At 41.8% G+C, this 19,759-nt stretch overlaps 1 protein-coding gene across 1 annotated transcript in view; it reads left to right on the top strand.

Moving 5' to 3' along the window:
• Window positions 1–19,325, top strand: part of LOC140720792 (uncharacterized) — a 59,276-nt gene extending 39,951 nt beyond the window's left edge. Inside the window, 1 exon segment of the mRNA XM_073035638.1 lies at window positions 17,404–19,325. Coding sequence (XP_072891739.1) covers window positions 17,404–18,636 — 1,233 coding nt within the window. The 3' untranslated portion in view covers window positions 18,637–19,325.
• Window positions 19,326–19,759: the final 434 nt, after the last annotated feature.

Raw genomic sequence — 19,759 nt, 5'->3', positions numbered from 1 at the left:
AAAACCATTCAATTAATGTAGGGGAAGAAATATCTTTCCATTTTAATAAAATAGCCCTTCTTGTCAGTAGTGTAACAAATGCAATTACTTGTTGATCTGAAGATGAGATACCCTGAATCTGATGTGGAGCTATTCCAAATAGAACAGTCAACCTATTAGGTAGTAAATTAATTTTCAGAGCTTTAGAACTTGTTGAAAATAAAGACTTCCAAAACGATTTTAATGATGAACATGACCAGAACATATGTGACAATGTAGCAACTTCAGTTTTATATATATCACAGCATTTGTCAATACTAGAAATATTTTAGATAGTTAATAATATAAATAATTATTGTTAAATAATAACGGTGAACAATTTTAAATTGAATTGGCACATATAGAAGAAGAATTTCCGTTTTTCAAAACTCGAAGCCAATCTTCATTAACAAAGGCCATATTAAGTTCTCTCTCCCAATCTTGTTTAATCTTTAGTGATAGGTTCGCTTTTTGTAACAAAAATAAGTTATACATTCTGCTAATGGAAACTTTCTCGAAGGGATTCAATTTCAAAATGGTATCGAACAAATCAGATTCTTGTAAATATGGAAACTTAGGTAAACATTGTTGTAAAAAATGTCGAAACTGAACATATTGCAAAAAATGTGTATGAGTGAGAGAAAATTTGTTAATTAACTCTTCAAAGGTCATCAATCGACCATCACAAAATAAATCTGTAAAAGAATGGATCCCTTTATTTTTCCATAGGAGAAAAATGGGGACAGTTGTTGAAGGTTTAAATGAAATGTTTCGATACAAAAAACTGGACAACTAAATTGTTTCAAATTTTAAAAAATTACGAAACTGAACCCAAATCGGTCGGCATTGTTTAATAAACGGGTAAAGATACAAATTTGGAATTTTAGAGAGCTGTAAAGGTAATGGAGCTCCTAATATTGAAGTTAAATGAAATTGTTTAACAGCTTTTAATTCCAAATCAACCCATAATGCTTTTTGGTTCTTATCAAGCCAATATAACCAAAAACACAATTCTCTAATATTCACAGCCCAATAATACAGTCTTAAATTAGAAAGCGCAAGTCCACAATCTTTTTTTTAGATTTTTGTAAATGATACTTATTCATTCTTCGTCTCTTATTGTTCCAAATAAAGGAAGAAATAAGAGAGTCAATTTGATTGAAATTTTTTTAGTTAAAAAGATATGTACACCAAACAAGGCAGTAAGGGGATTTGGGTCAAATTGGACCCTAAAAAGTAGTGAAAAGGTATGGAATACTTCCCGCCAAAACTTTTCAATTGTAGGGCAAAATCAAAACATATGAATTAAAGAGGCATCAGCAGAATTGCATTTATTACAAAGTGGAGAAACATTCAGATAAAAACTGGACAGCTTCTGTTTAGAAACGTAAGCTCTATGAACCACTTTAAATTGTAGAAGAGAATGACGAGCACAGAAAGATGATTTATTAACCCGTTTAAGAATTTTATTCCATCTATCATCAGAAATCTGACAATTTAGGTCATCCACCCAAGCTTTTTTTATTTAATCTAAAAAGTCTTGTCTAGAATCAATCATCAAGTTATAGATACCGGTAAAGGAACCATTAACAAAAGGTTTTAAATTTAAAATATGGAAATATGGAAACTTAGGTAAATATTGCTGTTAAAAATATCCAAACTGAACATATTGCTGAAAATGTGTATGAGCAAGAGAAAATTTGTTAAATAACTCATCAAAGGTCTTCAGTCGACAATCACAAAATAAATCTGTAAAAGATTGGATCCCTTTATTTTTCCATAGGAGAAAAATAGGGTCAGTTGTTGAAGGTTTAAATGAAATGTTTCGATATAAAAATCTAGACAACTTAAATTGTTTAAAATTTTTTAAAAAACGAAACTGAACACAAATCCGTAGGGATTGTTTAATAACCGGGTAAAAGAGTTAAATTTGGAATTATAGAGAGCTGTATAGGTAATGGAGCTCCTAAAATTGAAGTTAAATAAAGTTGTTTAACAGCTTTTAATTCCAAATCAACCCATAATGATTTTTGGTTCTTACCAAGCCAATATAACCAAAAACATAATTGTCTAATCCTCACAGCCCAATTAAATTCACAGTCTTAAATTAGGAAGTGCAAGTCCACCATCTTTTTTAGATTTGTGTAAATGATACTTATTAATTCTTGGTCTCTTATTGTTCCAAATAAAGGAAGAAATAAGAGAGTCAATTTGATCGAATTTTGTTTTAGTTAAAAAGATATATATATTTTCGAAAATATATAAAAATCTAGGTAAAAATCATCATTTTCACAGCATGAATACGACCTATTAAAGAAAAAGTAAATGGATTCCATCTAGAAAATAGTTGTCTCATGGAGTCCTTTAAAGGAACTACGTTCGCTTTATAGAGATCTTTATATTTTTTAGTAATTATAATAGCTAGATATCTAAATGTATTAACAATTCTAAAATGAATACCATCATATATACTAACATGGACATTTAATAGAAACAATTCGCTTTTATTCAAGTTAACTTTATATCCTGAAAATGTACCAAAATATTTAAGTGCTTCCAAAACAGTAGGAATTGATTCCTCAAGACCTGAAATAAAAACCAAAAGATCATCTGCATAAAGAAAGATCTTATGTATGATTCCATTCATAGAGATACCATGAATACTTTTAGCTTCACGTAGTGTTATAAATAAAGGCTCCAATACAAGATTAAACAATAAAGGGCTTAAAGGACATCCCTGTCTAGTGCCACGAGAAAGTGAGAAAAAAGAAGAGCTGCAGTTATTAGTAATGACAAGCTCAAAGGCGGCTTCCTGTCTGTGTTTATAAGCCAAATGAATGATAAAATGGACTCGGCCTCACAATGTAACTCGACGTGACCCTGCACCATACGTCTATCTGCACTGCACTGTCTCTGCAGCCATTATGCTTTGTTCCAGTTATTGTTATAGCTCGTGCTCTCTAATCCAGGCAGTATCCTGGGAAACCGCTTCTGCGCCCTGTCCAAAGCCCCGACATCCTTCCGAGAATGGGGGCGACCAGAACTGTGTGAAACACTCCAGATTTGGTCTAACTAGTTTTATAAAACTGTTGTTACGAACTGTGACGTTTTAGAAACGAACCAACAACAATAGAGTTCACACTGGAGTCTGGCTTTGATGTTAAAACCACTTTCTTTATGAGTATCTACTTGTCATATAGTAACTTAACGAAGTAAAGGAAAGTTTCCACTGTTAAGTGCATATATGTGTAAGTATAACTCCCAGACTATCCACCCTGAGGGAATAATGCTCAGAGTCTTGAGATGGTAAAGTAGGACAGTTCAGAAATCCACGGAATAAATGACGGGAAAGAGATATTTGTAATCCAGGGTGAAACGTAGAGAAACGGCCGTTACTTCAAAATACCGTCGTCGAAGTTCTTATCCGTTGAATCCGTCCACATACGAGTTATCAGCGAAAATGACCTGTCGCAGGAATACCGTCTTCCAGGGGTTACCACACAACATACCCAGGCAAGGGTTAACACAAGATATTCCAAAATCCACTTCTATGGATTATACGAAGTGACAGCCACACACATTCGTTGTGGTTCCGTGTACCGATGATCAACCCACTCTTGTGGGCAGAGGAGATTTCCAAGCCTCAGCTGCGACTAATTGAAGCTATCAGTTTTTCCAGTCTCTCTCTCTCTCTCTCTCTCTCTCTCTCTCTCTCTCTCTCTCTCTCTCTCACTCTCTCTCTCTCTCTCTCTCTCTCTCTCTCTCTCTCTCTAGACTGGCCGACTGCCTGTCTGCAGATCGCTCTCTCTCTCTTATGGTTCAGTCCACAGTCAGCGCTGTCAGCCTGTGACTGACGTCATAGCCCCGCCTCCTTGGAGTCTGCGATCCCTCTGATCATCGACACTGTTCAGCAAATCTAATTAGCAGATTGGAACCCGACACTGCAGCCCCACATTGCACTATGTACTGATTTCAAAGCTACGAAATTGCATGTGAATAGTCTCCCCTCCCCCAAATCCAGTCTTTATGCGTCACTGGGACATCTCACATCTCGCTGCCTCCGCCAGGACATTAAACTGTGAACAACTGTGGTCAGGGACTGATCTCTGGGGTACTCCAAACGCTACCTCCTTCCAGGCTGAAAACAACCCACTCATCCAGACACACACTACCGGCAGTTTATCGATCTCCAACGAAAAAGCCTAATCACCTACTCCTGAGCTTCAATACCATTGTTGACTCTGAGTTTACCACCGTCAAATGCCGGGAGGGACATAATAATCAGAAAGCCTCTATCACAGCCGTGTAAATAAAATGTGATCTCAGTGGGTGTGTGGCGCATGCTCAGAATGGGAAGGAGACAGTCAAACTGAGCCAAGTCACAGACTGATGAAGGGGAGGAATGATCCATTTTGATACAGAGAGGGAAGCAGAAAGTTTGATATTGTGCCTGGTGCCGAAAACTGCGGTCAGTTTGAAGATGAAGTATTATTCCTCCAAATTGTTTGGAGCTGTGACAGAGTTTTTTATCAGAAGGCACCATGGGGACTAAAATTACCTGAGTTGAAATGTTGTCCTTCCCCTCCTACTGGCATTGCATGGAGTAGACGTGGTTCTCGAACAGCTTCGTTCTTTTTAAGTTACTGAATCCAATCTGCGTTGATGTCTCGTACTAAAACTTCTGGAAAAAAGAAGAGGATCCTTCTGTGACTGTGGAAGCTATTGCGGAGCTAATTCGGAAAGCTCAGAGCGAAACGTCTGAACCACATTCGGATGTGTGTTTAAAGGTTACCACAGAGCTTAAACGAATGGAGATTCTGCTGCAGACTATTCAAAACACTTTACAGGAACAGACTACTCTGATTCAGGAACCTGAAGATGCTTTAACGAGACTCGATACTAAGACGGATGAGTTGGGGAAGTTCGGAGATAAACAATCGAAAATCGTTGAATCTCTAAGACAAAAGATTGTCGCCTTGAGAATAGATCAAGAAGGAACAATATACGAATTTTGGGTCTTCCTGAGTTGGTCGAAGGCAACCGACCTTCAGAATTTTTTGCAAAGCTCTTGGCTGGTATGTTTTCTGACGTTTTGGAGACTCCGCCCAGAATAGACCGGGTACACCGAGGCCCAGTGTTTAAATCCTCTTCTCAGCAGAAACCTCGACCTGTCATCATTGCGTTTCTTGAAAAGAAAGGTTACTATAATTCGCCATCTCGTCGGGTAGGTATGATTAACTTTGAAGGTGATAAGATAAGACTGGTCGAAGATTATTTGCCCGGGGTATTAAATGAACGTTTTAAGTATTAAAAAAGTCATGGCTGAGTTATATAACGAAGGTTATAAACCTTCACTAAATTACCCCGCTCGTTTCAAAAACATTTTGTAAAATGTAATGTTGCCCTTCATCCACTGACAAGCTTTGTAAACTTTTAACAGTGTAGAAAAGTCAAAGGATCTGTGTATGGGAATCACAAACACAACAGCTCGTTAGTTCCGCTGTATCTGTCAGTTCACCAGCGCTTGAATGCCGCCGATCCTTTCATGTGGAGGCGGAGATGCTGGAGAAGACAGCGCCTCACTCGCTACAAGGAGAGCTCGAACACGTGTCCATGTCCGTGACATGATTGGATACATCGCCGTGACGTTGATAGCACCGTGACGTCATTCACTAACTCTCATTTCGGAAGGGGTTCATCCGGCCACCGCAGATACACCAACAGCTTCGCACTGGGAAGCGGCCGTTCACCTGCTCCGTGTGCGCGAAGAGACTCATTCAGTTAACCCACCTTGTGATGCCCCGGTGAGTTCACAATAAATAGAGGCCACATTTCTGTCCGGAGTGAGCAAAGAGTTTTACTCAATCATCCCAGCTGCTGCAACACCAGCAACTTCACATCAGGGAGGAAGTTCAAATCAGCTCCGTGTTAAATGTTTAACCATCACGGTGACTGAACGCAGCTGCAGGTTCATGAGGGACTGTTACTGTCAGATTCTGCAGTTCTTGCGGCTGCTCATCGCACCCAGGACTGAACCCTGGTCACTGAGCATTGGAGGAGTCTGTTCTGCTGATGTTAGCCTTAAACTAGACTGGCGTTTAATACAATGGATCTGTGAAAGATAAATCAGATTTTATCAAATCCCGTGTGTCAGGTACTTACTGTCTCTACCACACTCAAAATGTACACTAGAGATGCCACTCGGCCCATCAGATCCTTACCCATGTTTCTGTTCCATATCAGTTTATGAAAATCTACCCCTGCCGTTCCCCTCTCACTCTCCCTGAGTGACAGGTTGCACCTAGTCACCACTCCGTGGGATCGGAGATTTCCCTTGAATTTCATAGAATCATAGAAATCTTCAACACATTACAAACGCTTTGGCCCACAATGTTGTGCCGACCATGTAACTTACTCTAGAAACTGCCAAGAATTAAACTACCGCGTAGCCCTCTATTTTCCTAAGCTTCATGTACCTATCTAAGGGTCTCTTAAAAGACACCATTGTATCCGCCTCTACCACTGTCACTGGCAGTGCATTCCACACACACACCACTCTTTGCTTAAAAAACTGAGCTCTGACATCTCCTCTGTACCTACTTCCAAGCAGCTTAAACCTATTCCCCCTCGTGTTAGCCGTTTCAGCCCTGGGGAAAAGCCTCTGACTATCCACACGACCAATGCCTCTCATCATCTTATACACCTGCATGAATTCCCTGCATGATTTTCTCCGGGCTGAATAAGACGATGAGCTCACTGTGGTTGTGACGTTCTTCAGGGCTCTGGACGAAGTTGGTTAAACTCCTTCTTCCCCGCTCTTTTCAACGTTTTGGGTCATTTTCACCAATTTTAAAGGACTGTGCCTCAGACAGCTGGGTTGTTGCAATTGTAACGTACCAGCAGCAACAGATCACTAATGGAGTCTGGTTTCGATGTTAAAACCACTCTCATTAGTATCTGCTACAAATATAAAAGATTAAATGAAATAAACAGAAGTTTATTTGCGTATATACAGCTCCCGAACTATCAAGCTTGAGAAACAATGCTTAAAGTCTTAAAATGATAAAGTGGAAAAGTTCAGTAATCCACGGAATAAGTGAGTGAGAGGAGAGACTTGTAAATCCACACGAACTTGTGGAGAGAAGGCAATTACGAAGAATTCCACACACATTCCACGCTGGGTAAACGAAATAACAGTCGCCGAAGATCTTATCCGTCGATTAGTTCCGAAATCCACTTAGAAATATCACCAGGTGACAGTTGCAGGAATATCGTCTTCAAGTCGTTACCACAGAACACCCCGATTCCAGGAAAGGGCCAACAAAAGTGATACCACAGGATACTCCAACAAATCCACACATATGGATGATACGAAGTGACAGTCACACATCCGTTGTGCACTGCGTGCCGATGATCAACCCAATCTTTTGGGCATAGCAGTGACCAGCTGAAGTCTCTCTCTCTCTCTCTCTCTCTCTCTCTCTCTCTCTCTCTCTCTCTCTCTCTCTCTCTCTCTCTCTCTCTCTCTCTCTCTCTCTCTCTCTCTTTCTCTCTCTCTCTCTCTTCCTCTCCCTCTCCCTCCCCTCCCTCTCTCCCCCCCTCTGTCTCTGCTGCAGCGCGTGTGTGACGTCACAGCCCCGCCTCACTCAGGCACTTAAAGCGACACTCACAGTAAACGAATCTGCGATCTCGCAACACAATGCACCTCTAAAGTCTGACAACAGACTAGCGAGTGAAACTTCGGTGTTGCAGAATCAGAAACCAAAGTGTTGCCAGCCTGAGTCAGGGCTTTGGGGCTCCAGAGAGAGAATGGTCTAGAGTTTACGAGGAGGAAGAGGAAGAGGAAACAGACCAGCAGGATATGGCTACAAAAGGAAGATCAGAAAAATTTGGAAACTGGTTGACCCAAAAAAAAAGATGGTTAGTTTCTGCAAAATACTGGTGGTAACCAAAAGATCAGGCAACAATTGTGGAGAGGAATAAATAAACAACTTTTAGACCGAGCCTCTTCAGCATACCTAGACTGTGTACTCCGCTGCTTAGTTGCTGCCTGAGCTGCAGAGTTCCTCCAGCATTTTGTGTGTGAGCGTCTCTGTATGTCCAGCAACTGCAGAATCTCCTGCTTTATATCTGCATTTTACTTTGGCATTAGATACACGTTGATATTGAGTACATTGTTTACGTGAGCCGCTTTCTGCGTTAAAAGAGCTGCAGATTTTTTCTATACACCCGAAAAAAAATGAGATATGGACATTGAACCGGTGCTTCAAGAAATGTTTAATGGCACCGTTATTACCCATAAGGCCCTGCGGTAATAATTTTTATCAGGCACTGAAGAACTGATGAACTGCGCAGGCGTCAGGCTGATGATGTCCCCGAGTATCACGCATGCGTGCAGAACACAGAAGGCTTTGAAAATGTCGGTTGCAGGTAAGAGCGATTCTCTGTGTTTTTATCTTAAACTCCGACTTCGGGACGTTTCCTGTGAATTTCTGACACCGTGGCCAGCAATCCCGGGACAGTCCTACCGTCTTCCCTGTCTCTCAGCCCCACGATCCGTACAAGGACCCCGGGGAGCTTCCGGCTGATGAGGGAATGGGAACCGATGGATCTCTCAGACAGAGCTGAGCTCCAGCTATCTAAATGCAAGGATTAGGAACTCGGAGAAAGGGAACAAAACCCATCTGTGGACACTTTCTGGAGGTCCAAGATACGTATGTTCCACGACCGCTGGACTAAGTGTGTAAATGTAGGAGGGGACTATGTTGAAAAATGGATGTGCTAGATTTTCTAAAATTGACTCCTTCAACCTTAGGCCACAAACTTATCTATCACCCCTTTTATATAGGGAAAAGCAGTATAACATTAGATGATCATCACCATAAGATGAAAGTTTAAATCTTAGCCTTTGTTTTAAATTAACACTTAGTCTTTCCTGTGATTAGAAAATAGGAATCTTGGCTAAATTACCAGACATAAAGTATGGTGAGGTACAGTGCTAGCATTGTAGATTAGCAAGGATTCTACTTTGGGTTGGACTTACAGAGCACACTTACTGGATATCCACAGGACAGTATTGTTGAAGACTAAGACAGTACTTTCAAATAGAATTGGAAAGGAAATGAGAGCTTTTACCACCTGGTCATTTGCCACCTCTTCTTGTGATTCTGCTCCTAAATGTGAAGACATGGAGAAGTGAGTTTAAAATTATGCCATCGAACTGGTTGTAAGAATGGACCACACCTATTGGTCCTCATTTGCTTTATTCAGAGCCTTGTCAATAGCATGAATAACTGAATAAACATTTCATTAACATGGGGTGGATTAAACTGAATATATAGGATCTTTAAATTATACCCCTTCCCACTTATTATTTTTGCTGAAAAAGAGATGTTGAAATTCTAAGTAATCCTGACTAAAGTGTAATATGGTTTTAAAAAAAGCTCAAGGTCAAATAAGTGTGAGACATTTGTAGAGCATTTTATAGGAAGGGACATTAAAGACATTCATCATTCATGCTGATTTTTCCTCCCAGCACTGCCGCAAATACACAAACCACCTCACCTCCCTTCAGATCTACTCCGGGCTGTGGCTGATGAACCAGTCAAGATTAGCAGTTCACCATCTGTGGGAAAAATTGAGTCCAAATACCTAATAAGTTTGGGATGTGTATATTCATCTCCCAATTTATGATGTAGGAGCATTGATATTATGCTGCTTTGTATGTAAAATATACAATCCTCTTTGTTCAAATCTTTATTAGCTAGTGAACTTACAAGTTTGCTTCAGGGAGTTAAGCAATTTAATTTTAAACAATAGCATGAATTGATAAATGTTACCAATTTTAAATAGCAAAAAGTTTATAGTATTTTTTTTCCTGGGAAAAAGACTTTGGGTCCGAAGTTTGAATAGTGTTATGATGTGACTGCATTTTTCGAAAGAAAAGAACAAAAATTGTAGTTATCCAAATGCAGAAAGGTTAATCCTACATTAAATGTGAATTGCGATTAAGAGATCCAAGATAATGTGTATTTAATAAAATAATTTAAATCAAATTATTGCTTTAAATCTACATTATACATTCAAGAATGCATTTTAGGTAGCTCAACACCTCATGCAGGTCAGTCAGGTATCTCTGCTCCCTTTAAACTTGCACGTTTCTGTTTCCCAGATGCCTTTGAAACTTACTTTGACCTTATTTTCTGAGCTCCTTTTAAACTTGCAGGTTATGTGGAACACATCATTCTGTAATGTGATGTCTAAAAACAGTGATTTGGAAGTGAGGTATGATGTATTAATATGAGAACATCTAATAATACAGAAAATCTGCTAGTCCGACACCCAAGACCCAACCATGGCAGGTTCACTAAGTTTTACTGTGGTTAGTCACAGGTTTGGAGGGCTGTCGCCTGAAAGTAATGATCATTAATCACCATCAATGTAACATAGTTCACACTAAAAATAAAAGCACAAGGGAGAAATCGGCCTCTGCAGCAGCTTTTTTTTAGAGTGCTCAGTGGTTCATTTGAAATCAGGTCCAGAATTTACCTGCACTTCTGATGGGAAATCTGTTGCATGTGTTTCTGTCAAACATACACCCAAAAAATGTTATGAGTCAATGCACCGTGGATTGAACGCCAACACTTTTGAACGGTGTGTTTCAGACTATTCTGTTTCAATCTTTATGAAACGTGAAATAATATGGAAGGTCTAGAACTTGATCGAGGTCTAAAAGATTATGAGAGGCATAGACAGGGTGGTTAGTCAGTACCTGTTTCCCAGGGCACCAATAGCAAACACCAGTGGGCATATGTATAAAATTAAGGGAGGGAAGTTTAGGGGAGACATCAGGGGTAAGTTTTTTTTACACAGAAGGTTGTGAGTGCCTGGAATGACTTGCCAGGGGTGGTGGTGGAGGCTAAAACATTAGGGGTATTTAACAGCCTCCTGGACAGGCACATGGATGAAAGAAAAATGGAGCGTTACGGGGTAGTGTGGGTTTAGTACATTTTTTTAAGGTTTATATGGGTCGGCACAACATGGAGGGCTGAAGGGCCTGTACTGTGCTGTAGTGTTCTATTCTATGGCTCTAAAATCTTTTACATCACCAGTTGAGAAAATCATCTTTGTTCTACCTCTAATCACAAAGAGGAAATCTGCAGATGCTGGAAATCCAAGCTACACAAATTGCTGGAGGAATTCAGCATTAGTACTCTTTTCCATAGATGCTGCCCGGCCTGCTGAGTTCCTCCAGCATTTTGTGTGCGTTGCTTGTTCTACCTCCTCTTGGTCTGGACTTTTCTACCGGGGAGAACATGTTTTGTCCCATTCTCTCTGGGTACGTAATGATATCAAACACCTTTGCCCTGGGCAACAAGTAGCTTTCACATCCCAAATGTGCCAGGCTCCGGTGAGACAGACTACTGCCCTTCCCTTCGTATTCATTGGCATTGCATTCACCACTATCAGTCACCTGGGGGAGGGTTCAGGGTGAATATTTAAGTATAGTACTTTTACCTCTGTGTATTGTGGTGATGCAAGAGTTGGTGGGGAATTTTCGAATTGGAAGAAGTGAGTTGATATTTGGAAATCTGAATTTTTAAAGCATCATTTAGCAAGAAAATCACAGTAGGTGGTTTGCAAAAGCTGTGGCAAGTAGATCCGTCATTAACCACTACAGACCTGTTACATAGGTTGTGTGAGAGTGCAGATGAACTCGATCAAACCCAGAGGAGATTAAAGTTCTTATTGAAATGAATACCTCTCTATATAAAATTCAGTTTGCACATGTTGTTCTCAATGGGTAAAAATTGTACAGCACAAGATTTTTGCACACACTGGTCATTACAAGTTAGAGGGGACACTGGTGGGAAGGCGGGGAGACCTCCAGTGTCCCTGACGCCCTCGCGTAGAAGGTGTATATCCAGCTGCACTTTAAGGAGTTGGAGCTGGAAATGGATGAATTCTGCATCATTCGAGAGTTGGAGGGGGTGATAGATATGACATGGTGAGTTACACCCAAGGTGCAGGACACAGGAAACTGGGTGAGAGTCAGGAAGGAGAATGAAGTTAAATAACCATCGCAGAGTACTCCTGTTGCCATCTCATACAACAACAGGTGGACACTTTACAAACTCTTGGGGGGGATTACCTGGCAGAGGAAAGTCAAAGGGGAGATGGGGGATTTGTTAGTTAGGGGAACAGAACTAGAAGGGGACTAATATCCTAGCGGTAAGGCTTGCTAGTGCTTCCCTGTGGGGTGGGTGGTTAAACTAAAGTTGCAGGGAGGATTGGAGCCAGAATGACAGAACAGATAGTGGAGAGGGTGAATTGAATTGAATTGACTTTATTACATACATCCTTCATATACATGAGTTGTAGAAATCTTTGTTACGTCTCTGTCTAAATGTGCAATGTGAAATTTATAATAGTTTATAATAAATAGTATGTACAACAGGACAGTCAGGATAAATAAAAGTACAATTGCATCAGCATGAATTAATCTATCAGAGGGCCTGGTGGAAGAAGCTGTCCCTGGGCCTGTTCATCCGGGCTTTCAGGCTGTGGTACCGTTTCCCAGATGGTAGCAGCTGGAACAGTTTGTGGTTGGGGTGACTCTGGTCCCCAATGATCCTTTTTACACACCTGTTTTTGTCAATGTCCTGAATAGTGAGAAGTTCACATCTTCCTGCAACTGAGTGAAGTACAGCACCCATACCAGACAGTGATGCAGCCAGTCAGGATGCTCTCAATTGTGCCCCTGTAGAAAGTTGTTAGTATTTGGGGCCCCATCCCAAACTTCCTGAACCGCCTGCGGTGAAAGTGGTGCTGTTGTACCTTTTTCACCACACAGCCAGTATGTACAGACCAGGTGAGATCCTCGGTGTTGTGTATGCCAGGGAACTTAAAGCTGTTCACCCTCTCAACCCCAGATCCTGGGTCAGCCTGTCTCCATTTCTCCTGTAGTCCACAGCCAGCTCCTTTCTTTCAGTGACATTGAGGGCAAGGTTGTTTTTTTGACACCAAACAGATGTTGTTCAGACCTCAGGGCATGAAGTTATGATATTGTAGCCATTACTTGGACTTGTCCTTAGCCCAACAGTCTGAGGGATTTCAAGGAACAAATCTGTAGAGAGATTGCGGACTATGCCAAGAAACAAAGGTTGATAAAGTGAGTGATTTTAACTTTCCATTTATTGACTGGACTCCTAGGCTGTAAAAGGACTAGATGGGGTAGAGCTTATCAAATCTACCTTAATTAGTACGTAAAATCCCCGATGTAGAAGTGTGCAATAAGCTATTGGGAAGTGATCTAGGGCTAGTGACAGAAATTAGTGTATGGGAACACTTTGTATCTACTGATCATGAGATTCCAAGTAAATACAGAAAAACAGAGGCCTGGACCTCTCTTGAGATTCTAAATTGGAGAAAGGCCAATTTTTATGATATTTGCAAGGATTTGACAAGCGTTAATTGGGACAGGATGTTTTTTAACAAAGGAGTACTTGGTAAGTGGGAGTTCTTCAGAAGTGAAATTTTAAGGCTGTACAGTTTGTATGTGTCTGACAAAATAAAAGTTGAATGGTAACTCTTGCAGGGAATCTTGGTTTTCAAGAGATATTGAGGCCCTGGATATCTCGTTCCTCTAAAACTGTTGGGTGCAACCAAAACTCATTAATGACAACCATTTCATAATTCCACTCCCGAACTCATCTGACTTTCCTTTAGTTGTTTTCTGTTGGATTCTAAAAGCTTCCGAATGGTCTTTTGCTCTTTTGTTTGCCCTCTCCTCTGATTTTATGTTGGTTTTGGATTCTCATTTAACCCACGGTTGTGCCCTGCTGCCTTTCCAATGCTTCCACGTCTTTGGGATGTAGCGATCGCTCAGCTCTCGAATTGCTCCCAGAAACTCCAGCCATTGCTGCTCCGTTGTCACTCCTACCTTTTCCCTTCCAAACAAGTTTGGCCAGCTTCTCTGTCACAGAAACATGGAGAAGTTCAGTGGAGAAACAGGCTATTTGGCCCATTTAGTCAATGCCACAAAAACATTTAAGCTCTCTAATGCAACTACCTGCACCAGGATCATCACCCTCCATACCCCTACCATCCAGGTACCTGTCAAACTTCTCTTAATGGTGAAATCGAGCTCATATTCACCACTAGTGCTGACATCTCATTCTACACTCTCACGACCATTTCAGCAAAGAGCTTTTCCACATGTTCCTGTTAAATTTTCACCTTCCCCACTTACCCATGACTCTGGTTGTCGTCCCACCCAACCTCCGTGGAAAAAGCTGCTTGCATTTACCCTATCTATACCCTCATAATTTTGTTTACTTCTAACAAATCCTCAAAGCAATGTATAATTTCCTTGTTTATGTTCAGAGCCTTTTTTAGGTGTATAAGATGATGAGGGGCATTGAGTGTGTGGATAGCCAGAGGATTTTTTCCCAGCGTTAACATGGCTAACAGGAGGGGGCAGAGTTGTAAGGTGCTTGGAAATATATGCCGAGGGGATGTCAGGGGTAGGTTTTTTACACAGAGAGTGTTGGATGTGTCAAATGCACTGTTGTCGAGGCAGATACAACAGGGACTTTTAACACTCTCTTAGATAGTTACATGGAGCTCAGAAAAATAGAGGGCTATGCGCTAGGGAAACTCCAGGCAGTTTCAAGAGTAAGTTACATAGTCGGCACAGCACTGTGGGCCAATGGGTCTGTAATGTGCTATAGATTTCTATGATTCTATGAAATTCAAGGGAAATCTCCAAACCCACGGAGTGGTGACTAGTAGTGAATAGTGGGAAAGTTACTGGAACGTATGTGCAGGAACCGGATATATAAGTATTTGGATAGATATGGACTGATTAAGGATAGACAGCATGACTTTGTGCATGGTAGGTCATGTCTAACCAGTCTCACAGAGTCTCTCGAGGAAGTTATCAGGGAAGTGGATGAAGACAAGCCAGTGGATGTTGTCTACATGGACTTTAGCAAGGCACTTGACATAGTCTCATATGGGAGGTTGGTCAAGAGGGTTCAGTCACTCAGCATTCAAGATGAGATAGTAAATTGGATGAGACACTGTCTTTGGGAGAAGCCAGAGTGTGGTGGCAGATGGTTGCCTCTCTGACTGGAACCTGTGTCTAGTGGTGTGCCACAGGGATCAGTGCTGGTTCTGTTGTTGTTTGTCATCTATATCAGTAATCTGGATGATAGTGTGGTTAACTGGATTAGCAGATTCATGACCACCAAGACTGGTGGTGTAGTGGACAGTGAGGAAGACTATCATGGCTTGCAGTGTGATCTGGACCCACTGGGAAAATGGTTTGAGAAATGGAAAATGGAATTTAATGCAGTCCAGTGTGAGTTGTTGCACTTTGGTATGACCTACCAAGGGAGGTCTTTCACAGTGACTGGTCGGGCATGGAGGAGTGTTGTAGAAGAAAGGGACCTGGGAATACAAGTCCTTAATTCACTGAAAGTGGTATCACAGTTAGATAGTGATGGAAAAAAAAGATTTTAGCCCATTGGCTTTCATGAACCAAATACTGACAATAGATGGATATTATGTTGACTTGTAAAAGAGGCCTAATTTGGAGTATTGTGTGATGCTTTGGTCACCTACCTACAGGAAAGATTTAAAAGAGATTCAGAGATTTCAGAGAAAATTCACAATGATGTTGCCAAGTTTGGAGGACTTGGGTTATAAGGAAAGATTGAACAGGTCGGGACTTTATTCCTTGGAATGTAGCAGATTGAGGGGAGATTTGATTGTGATAGAGCGGCATAGATAGTGTAAATGCAAGCTGGCTTTCTCCACTGAGATAGATAGATAGATACTTTATTCATCCCCATGGGGAAATTCAACCTTTTTTCCAATGTCCCATACACTTGTTGTAGCAAAAACTAATTACATACAATACTTAACTCAGTAAAAATATGATATGCATCTAAATCACTATCTCAAAAAGCATTAATAATAGCTTTTAAAAAGTTCTTAAGTCCTGGCGGTTGAATTGTAAAGCCTAATGGCATTGGGGAGTATTGACCTCTTCATCCTGTCTGAGGAGCATTGCATCGATAGTAACCTGTCGCTGAAACTGCTTCTCTGTCTCTGGATGGTGCTATGTAGAGGATGTTCAGGGTTTTCCATAATTGACCATAGACTACTCAGCGCCCTTCGTTCAGCTACCGATGTTAAACTCTCCAGTAATTTGCCCACGACAGAGCCCGCCTCTGTGGGTGGGACTTCAACCAGTGGCCAGGGGTTAAGGGTGAAAGGTGAAATCTTAAGGGGAACATGAGGGGAAACTTCTTCACACAGACGGTTATCCGGCTGTGGAATGAGCAGCCATCCCGAGTGGTACATGCGAGCTCGATTTCAACATTTAAGAGGCTCGTGTAGGTACCTGGATGGTAGGGGTGTGGGAGTGGCAGTTTAAATAGTTCAGCACAAGACTAGATGACCCAAAGGACCTGTTTCTGTGTTGTACTTTTCTACAAGAACCTGAAATATTACAAAAATTCACTCTAACCCCTTTTAACAGCTGTGCGGACCAACCATTCATTTCAGCAGGAATTTTTTTATATGGTGTTAAAACTGTAGCACTTTCAGTTAATAATACATAAAAGAAAATCCCAGATGCACATCCACAAAGACAATTTGCGTGAGACTGTTTCAGTTACTGTGGGGTCAGGCACCCATGCAGCTCAGCAGGAACAGGGAATAATACCAATGGAGAGAGTCAAACTGAGCTAAGGCACAGATTGGAGATGGCAGAAATGCCCCATTCTTATAGAGACAGGAAGAGCATCAGAGAATTGATGGTCATTCCAGATACCAGCACTCTGCCCAGTCAGGAGATGATTTCTCTGTCCAACTTGGGTTTAACCTCACTGTAACAGTGTGATACCAAATCAAACCTTGGCAACTCAAGTGATCTCATTTGAAATGTTGTCCTACACCCATTGATAGATTTTGTAAATCTTTTACAGGTTAAAAACGAGAAGGAATTTGTCTCCAGGAATCTCAAACACGACACGCCAGTTTTGTTGTCTCTGTCTAGATATTTAAGAAGTGGAGCAAGAGATTCAATCGACCATTCTTCCTGCTCAGACTGTGGAGAGGGATTCAATTGGTCATTTGACCAAATAGCAAGCCTGTAATTTTACACAGGAGAAAGGCTGTTCACCTGCTCAGACAGTGGGAATGGATTCACTCGGTTATCACGATTGAAGGTACATCAGCAAGTTCACACTGGGCAAGGCCATTCATCTGTTCTGTGTGTGAGAAGGGGTTCAGTCGGTCTTCCCACCTGTGGACACACCAGTCAGATCACACCACACCAGGCAGAGGCTGGTCATCTGCTGAATTTCTGGGAAAGGATTCACTCAGTCATCTGACCTAATGGCTCACCAGCGAGTTCACACTGGGGAGAGGCCATTCATCTGCTCAGACTGTGGGAAAGGATTCACTCGGTTATCCCACCTACAGAGACATCAGCGAGTTCACACTGGGGAGAAGCCGTTCATCTGCTCAGAATGTGGGAAGGGATTCACTCAGTCATCCCAACTACAGAGTCATCAGCGAGTTCACACTGGGGAGAAGCCATTCACCTGCTCAGTCTGTGGGAAGGGATTCACTGAGTCATCCCAACTACAGAGTCATCAGCGACTTCACACTGGGGAGAAGCCGTTCACCTGTTCAGAATGTGGGAAGAGATTTACTCAGTCATCCCAACTACAGAGTCATCAGCGAGTTCACACTGGGGAGAGGCCGTTCACCTGCTCAGTCTGTGGGGAGAGATTCACTCGGTTATCCCACCTACAGAGACATCAGCGAGCTCACACTGGGGAGAAGCCGTTCATCTGCTCAGAATGTGGGAAGAGATTCACTGAGTCATGCCAACTACTGAGTCATCAGCGAGTTCACACTGGGGAGAAGCCATTTACCTGTTCAGAATGTGGGAAGAGATTCACTGATCCATCCACCCTACAGAGACACCAGCGAGTTCCCACTGGGGAGAAGCCATTCATCTGTTCAGAATGTGGGAAGAGATTTACTCAGTCATTCCACCTACAGAGACATCAGCGAGTTCACAATGGGGAGAAGCCATTCACCTGTTCAGAATGTGGGAAGAGATTTACTCAGTCATCCCACCTACAGAGTCATCAGCGAGTTCACACTGGAGAGAGGCCGTTCACCTGCTCAGAATGTGGGAAGAGATTCACTCGCTCTTTCACACTACAGAGTCATCAACAAATTCACACTGGGAAGAAGCTGTTCACCTGCTCAGAATGTGGGAAGAGATTCACTCAATCTTCCACCCTACTGAGAGATGAGCGTGTTCACACCGGTGAGAAGCCGTTCAATTGCACAGAATGTGGGAAACGGTTCACTCTGTCATCCCACCTTCTGGAACACCAGCGAGTTCACACTGGAGAGAGGCCATTCATCTGCTCAGAATGTGGGAAGAGATTCACTCGCTCTTCCACACTACAGAGACATCAGCGAGTGCACACTGGAGAGGAGCCATTTACCTGCTGAGAATGCGGGAAAGGATTCACTCAGTCATCCCAACTACTGGCACACCAGTCAGCTGTTATGAATCCCTAGGTTTTGTTTGCTGTGGACTGTCATTTTAAGAGAGAGAGATTAAGAAGGTGAATCAGTCTGACTTGTAGCTTGATTACATCACTCCCAGCTTGTTTAGTTTTGACTGAGGACACAGACAGTCAGAGTCAGACGGAGATGAATGAGGAAAAATGGAAGGATCGAAACAAGGGAAATAGGTGCCAAGGGTCACTGTTTGGAATTTTCCTATGCCCACAAGTGTGGGTTAATTATCGATTCAGCGTACATCGAATGTGTCGTTGTCACCTCGTTTAATCGATAGGAGTGGATCTGATTTGGGGTATCCTATGAAGACCACTGATGTGTTAACCCTTGCCTGGGTGTGGTGTGGTAATTCATTTGAAGACGATACGCCTTGTGACAAGTCACTTTGGGTGATAATTAGTATGTGGATTTGGAAGGATGACAGATAAAATCTAAGTGACTGTTCTCTTGTTTTACCACCATGGAACCTGTGGAATTCGACATAATTGCCTTCCCTTGACATTTACCCTGGATTACAAATATCTCTCTCATCACCTGTTCTGTGGTTGAACTGAACTTTCATAATTTACCATCTCAAGACTCCAGACCTTGTTTCCCCCGAGCTCAATAGTTTTGGATTTATATTTACACACATATATACACATAACACTGTTAACTTTTGTTTATCTTGCTTAAGTTACTATATTACAAGTAGATTCTAATAAAGATAGTTTTAACATCAAAAACAGACTCCAGGTGTAGTCTCCATGAGGAAATCTGCAGATGCTGGAAATTCAAACACACACAAAATGCTGGTGGAACACAGCAGGCCAGGCAGCATCTATAAGGAGAAACCCTGTCAACGTTTCAGGCCGAGACCCTTCGTCAGGCAGTCTCAGGCAGTCCTGACGAAGGGTCTCGGCCTGAAACGTCGACAGTGCTTCTCCTTATAGATGCTGCCTGGCCTGCTGTGTTCCACCAGCATTTTGTGTGTGTTGTTCCAGGTGTAGTCTATTGGTGCTGATTCGTTTCTGAAGTTTTACGATTCATAACAAAATTGGGGCCTGCATCCGGGATATGAACAGCTATGGGGGCGTAGTCATTAATTATCGATTTCATTGGGGAAGTCCCTTTTGATTGA

This window comes from Hemitrygon akajei, unplaced genomic scaffold (genome assembly GCF_048418815.1).
Source record: "Hemitrygon akajei unplaced genomic scaffold, sHemAka1.3 Scf000047, whole genome shotgun sequence".
NCBI lineage: Eukaryota > Metazoa > Chordata > Chondrichthyes > Myliobatiformes > Dasyatidae > Hemitrygon > Hemitrygon akajei.
Note: the sequence above shows the minus strand (reverse complement) of the source record. Positions and strands in the feature narration are given on the sequence as shown.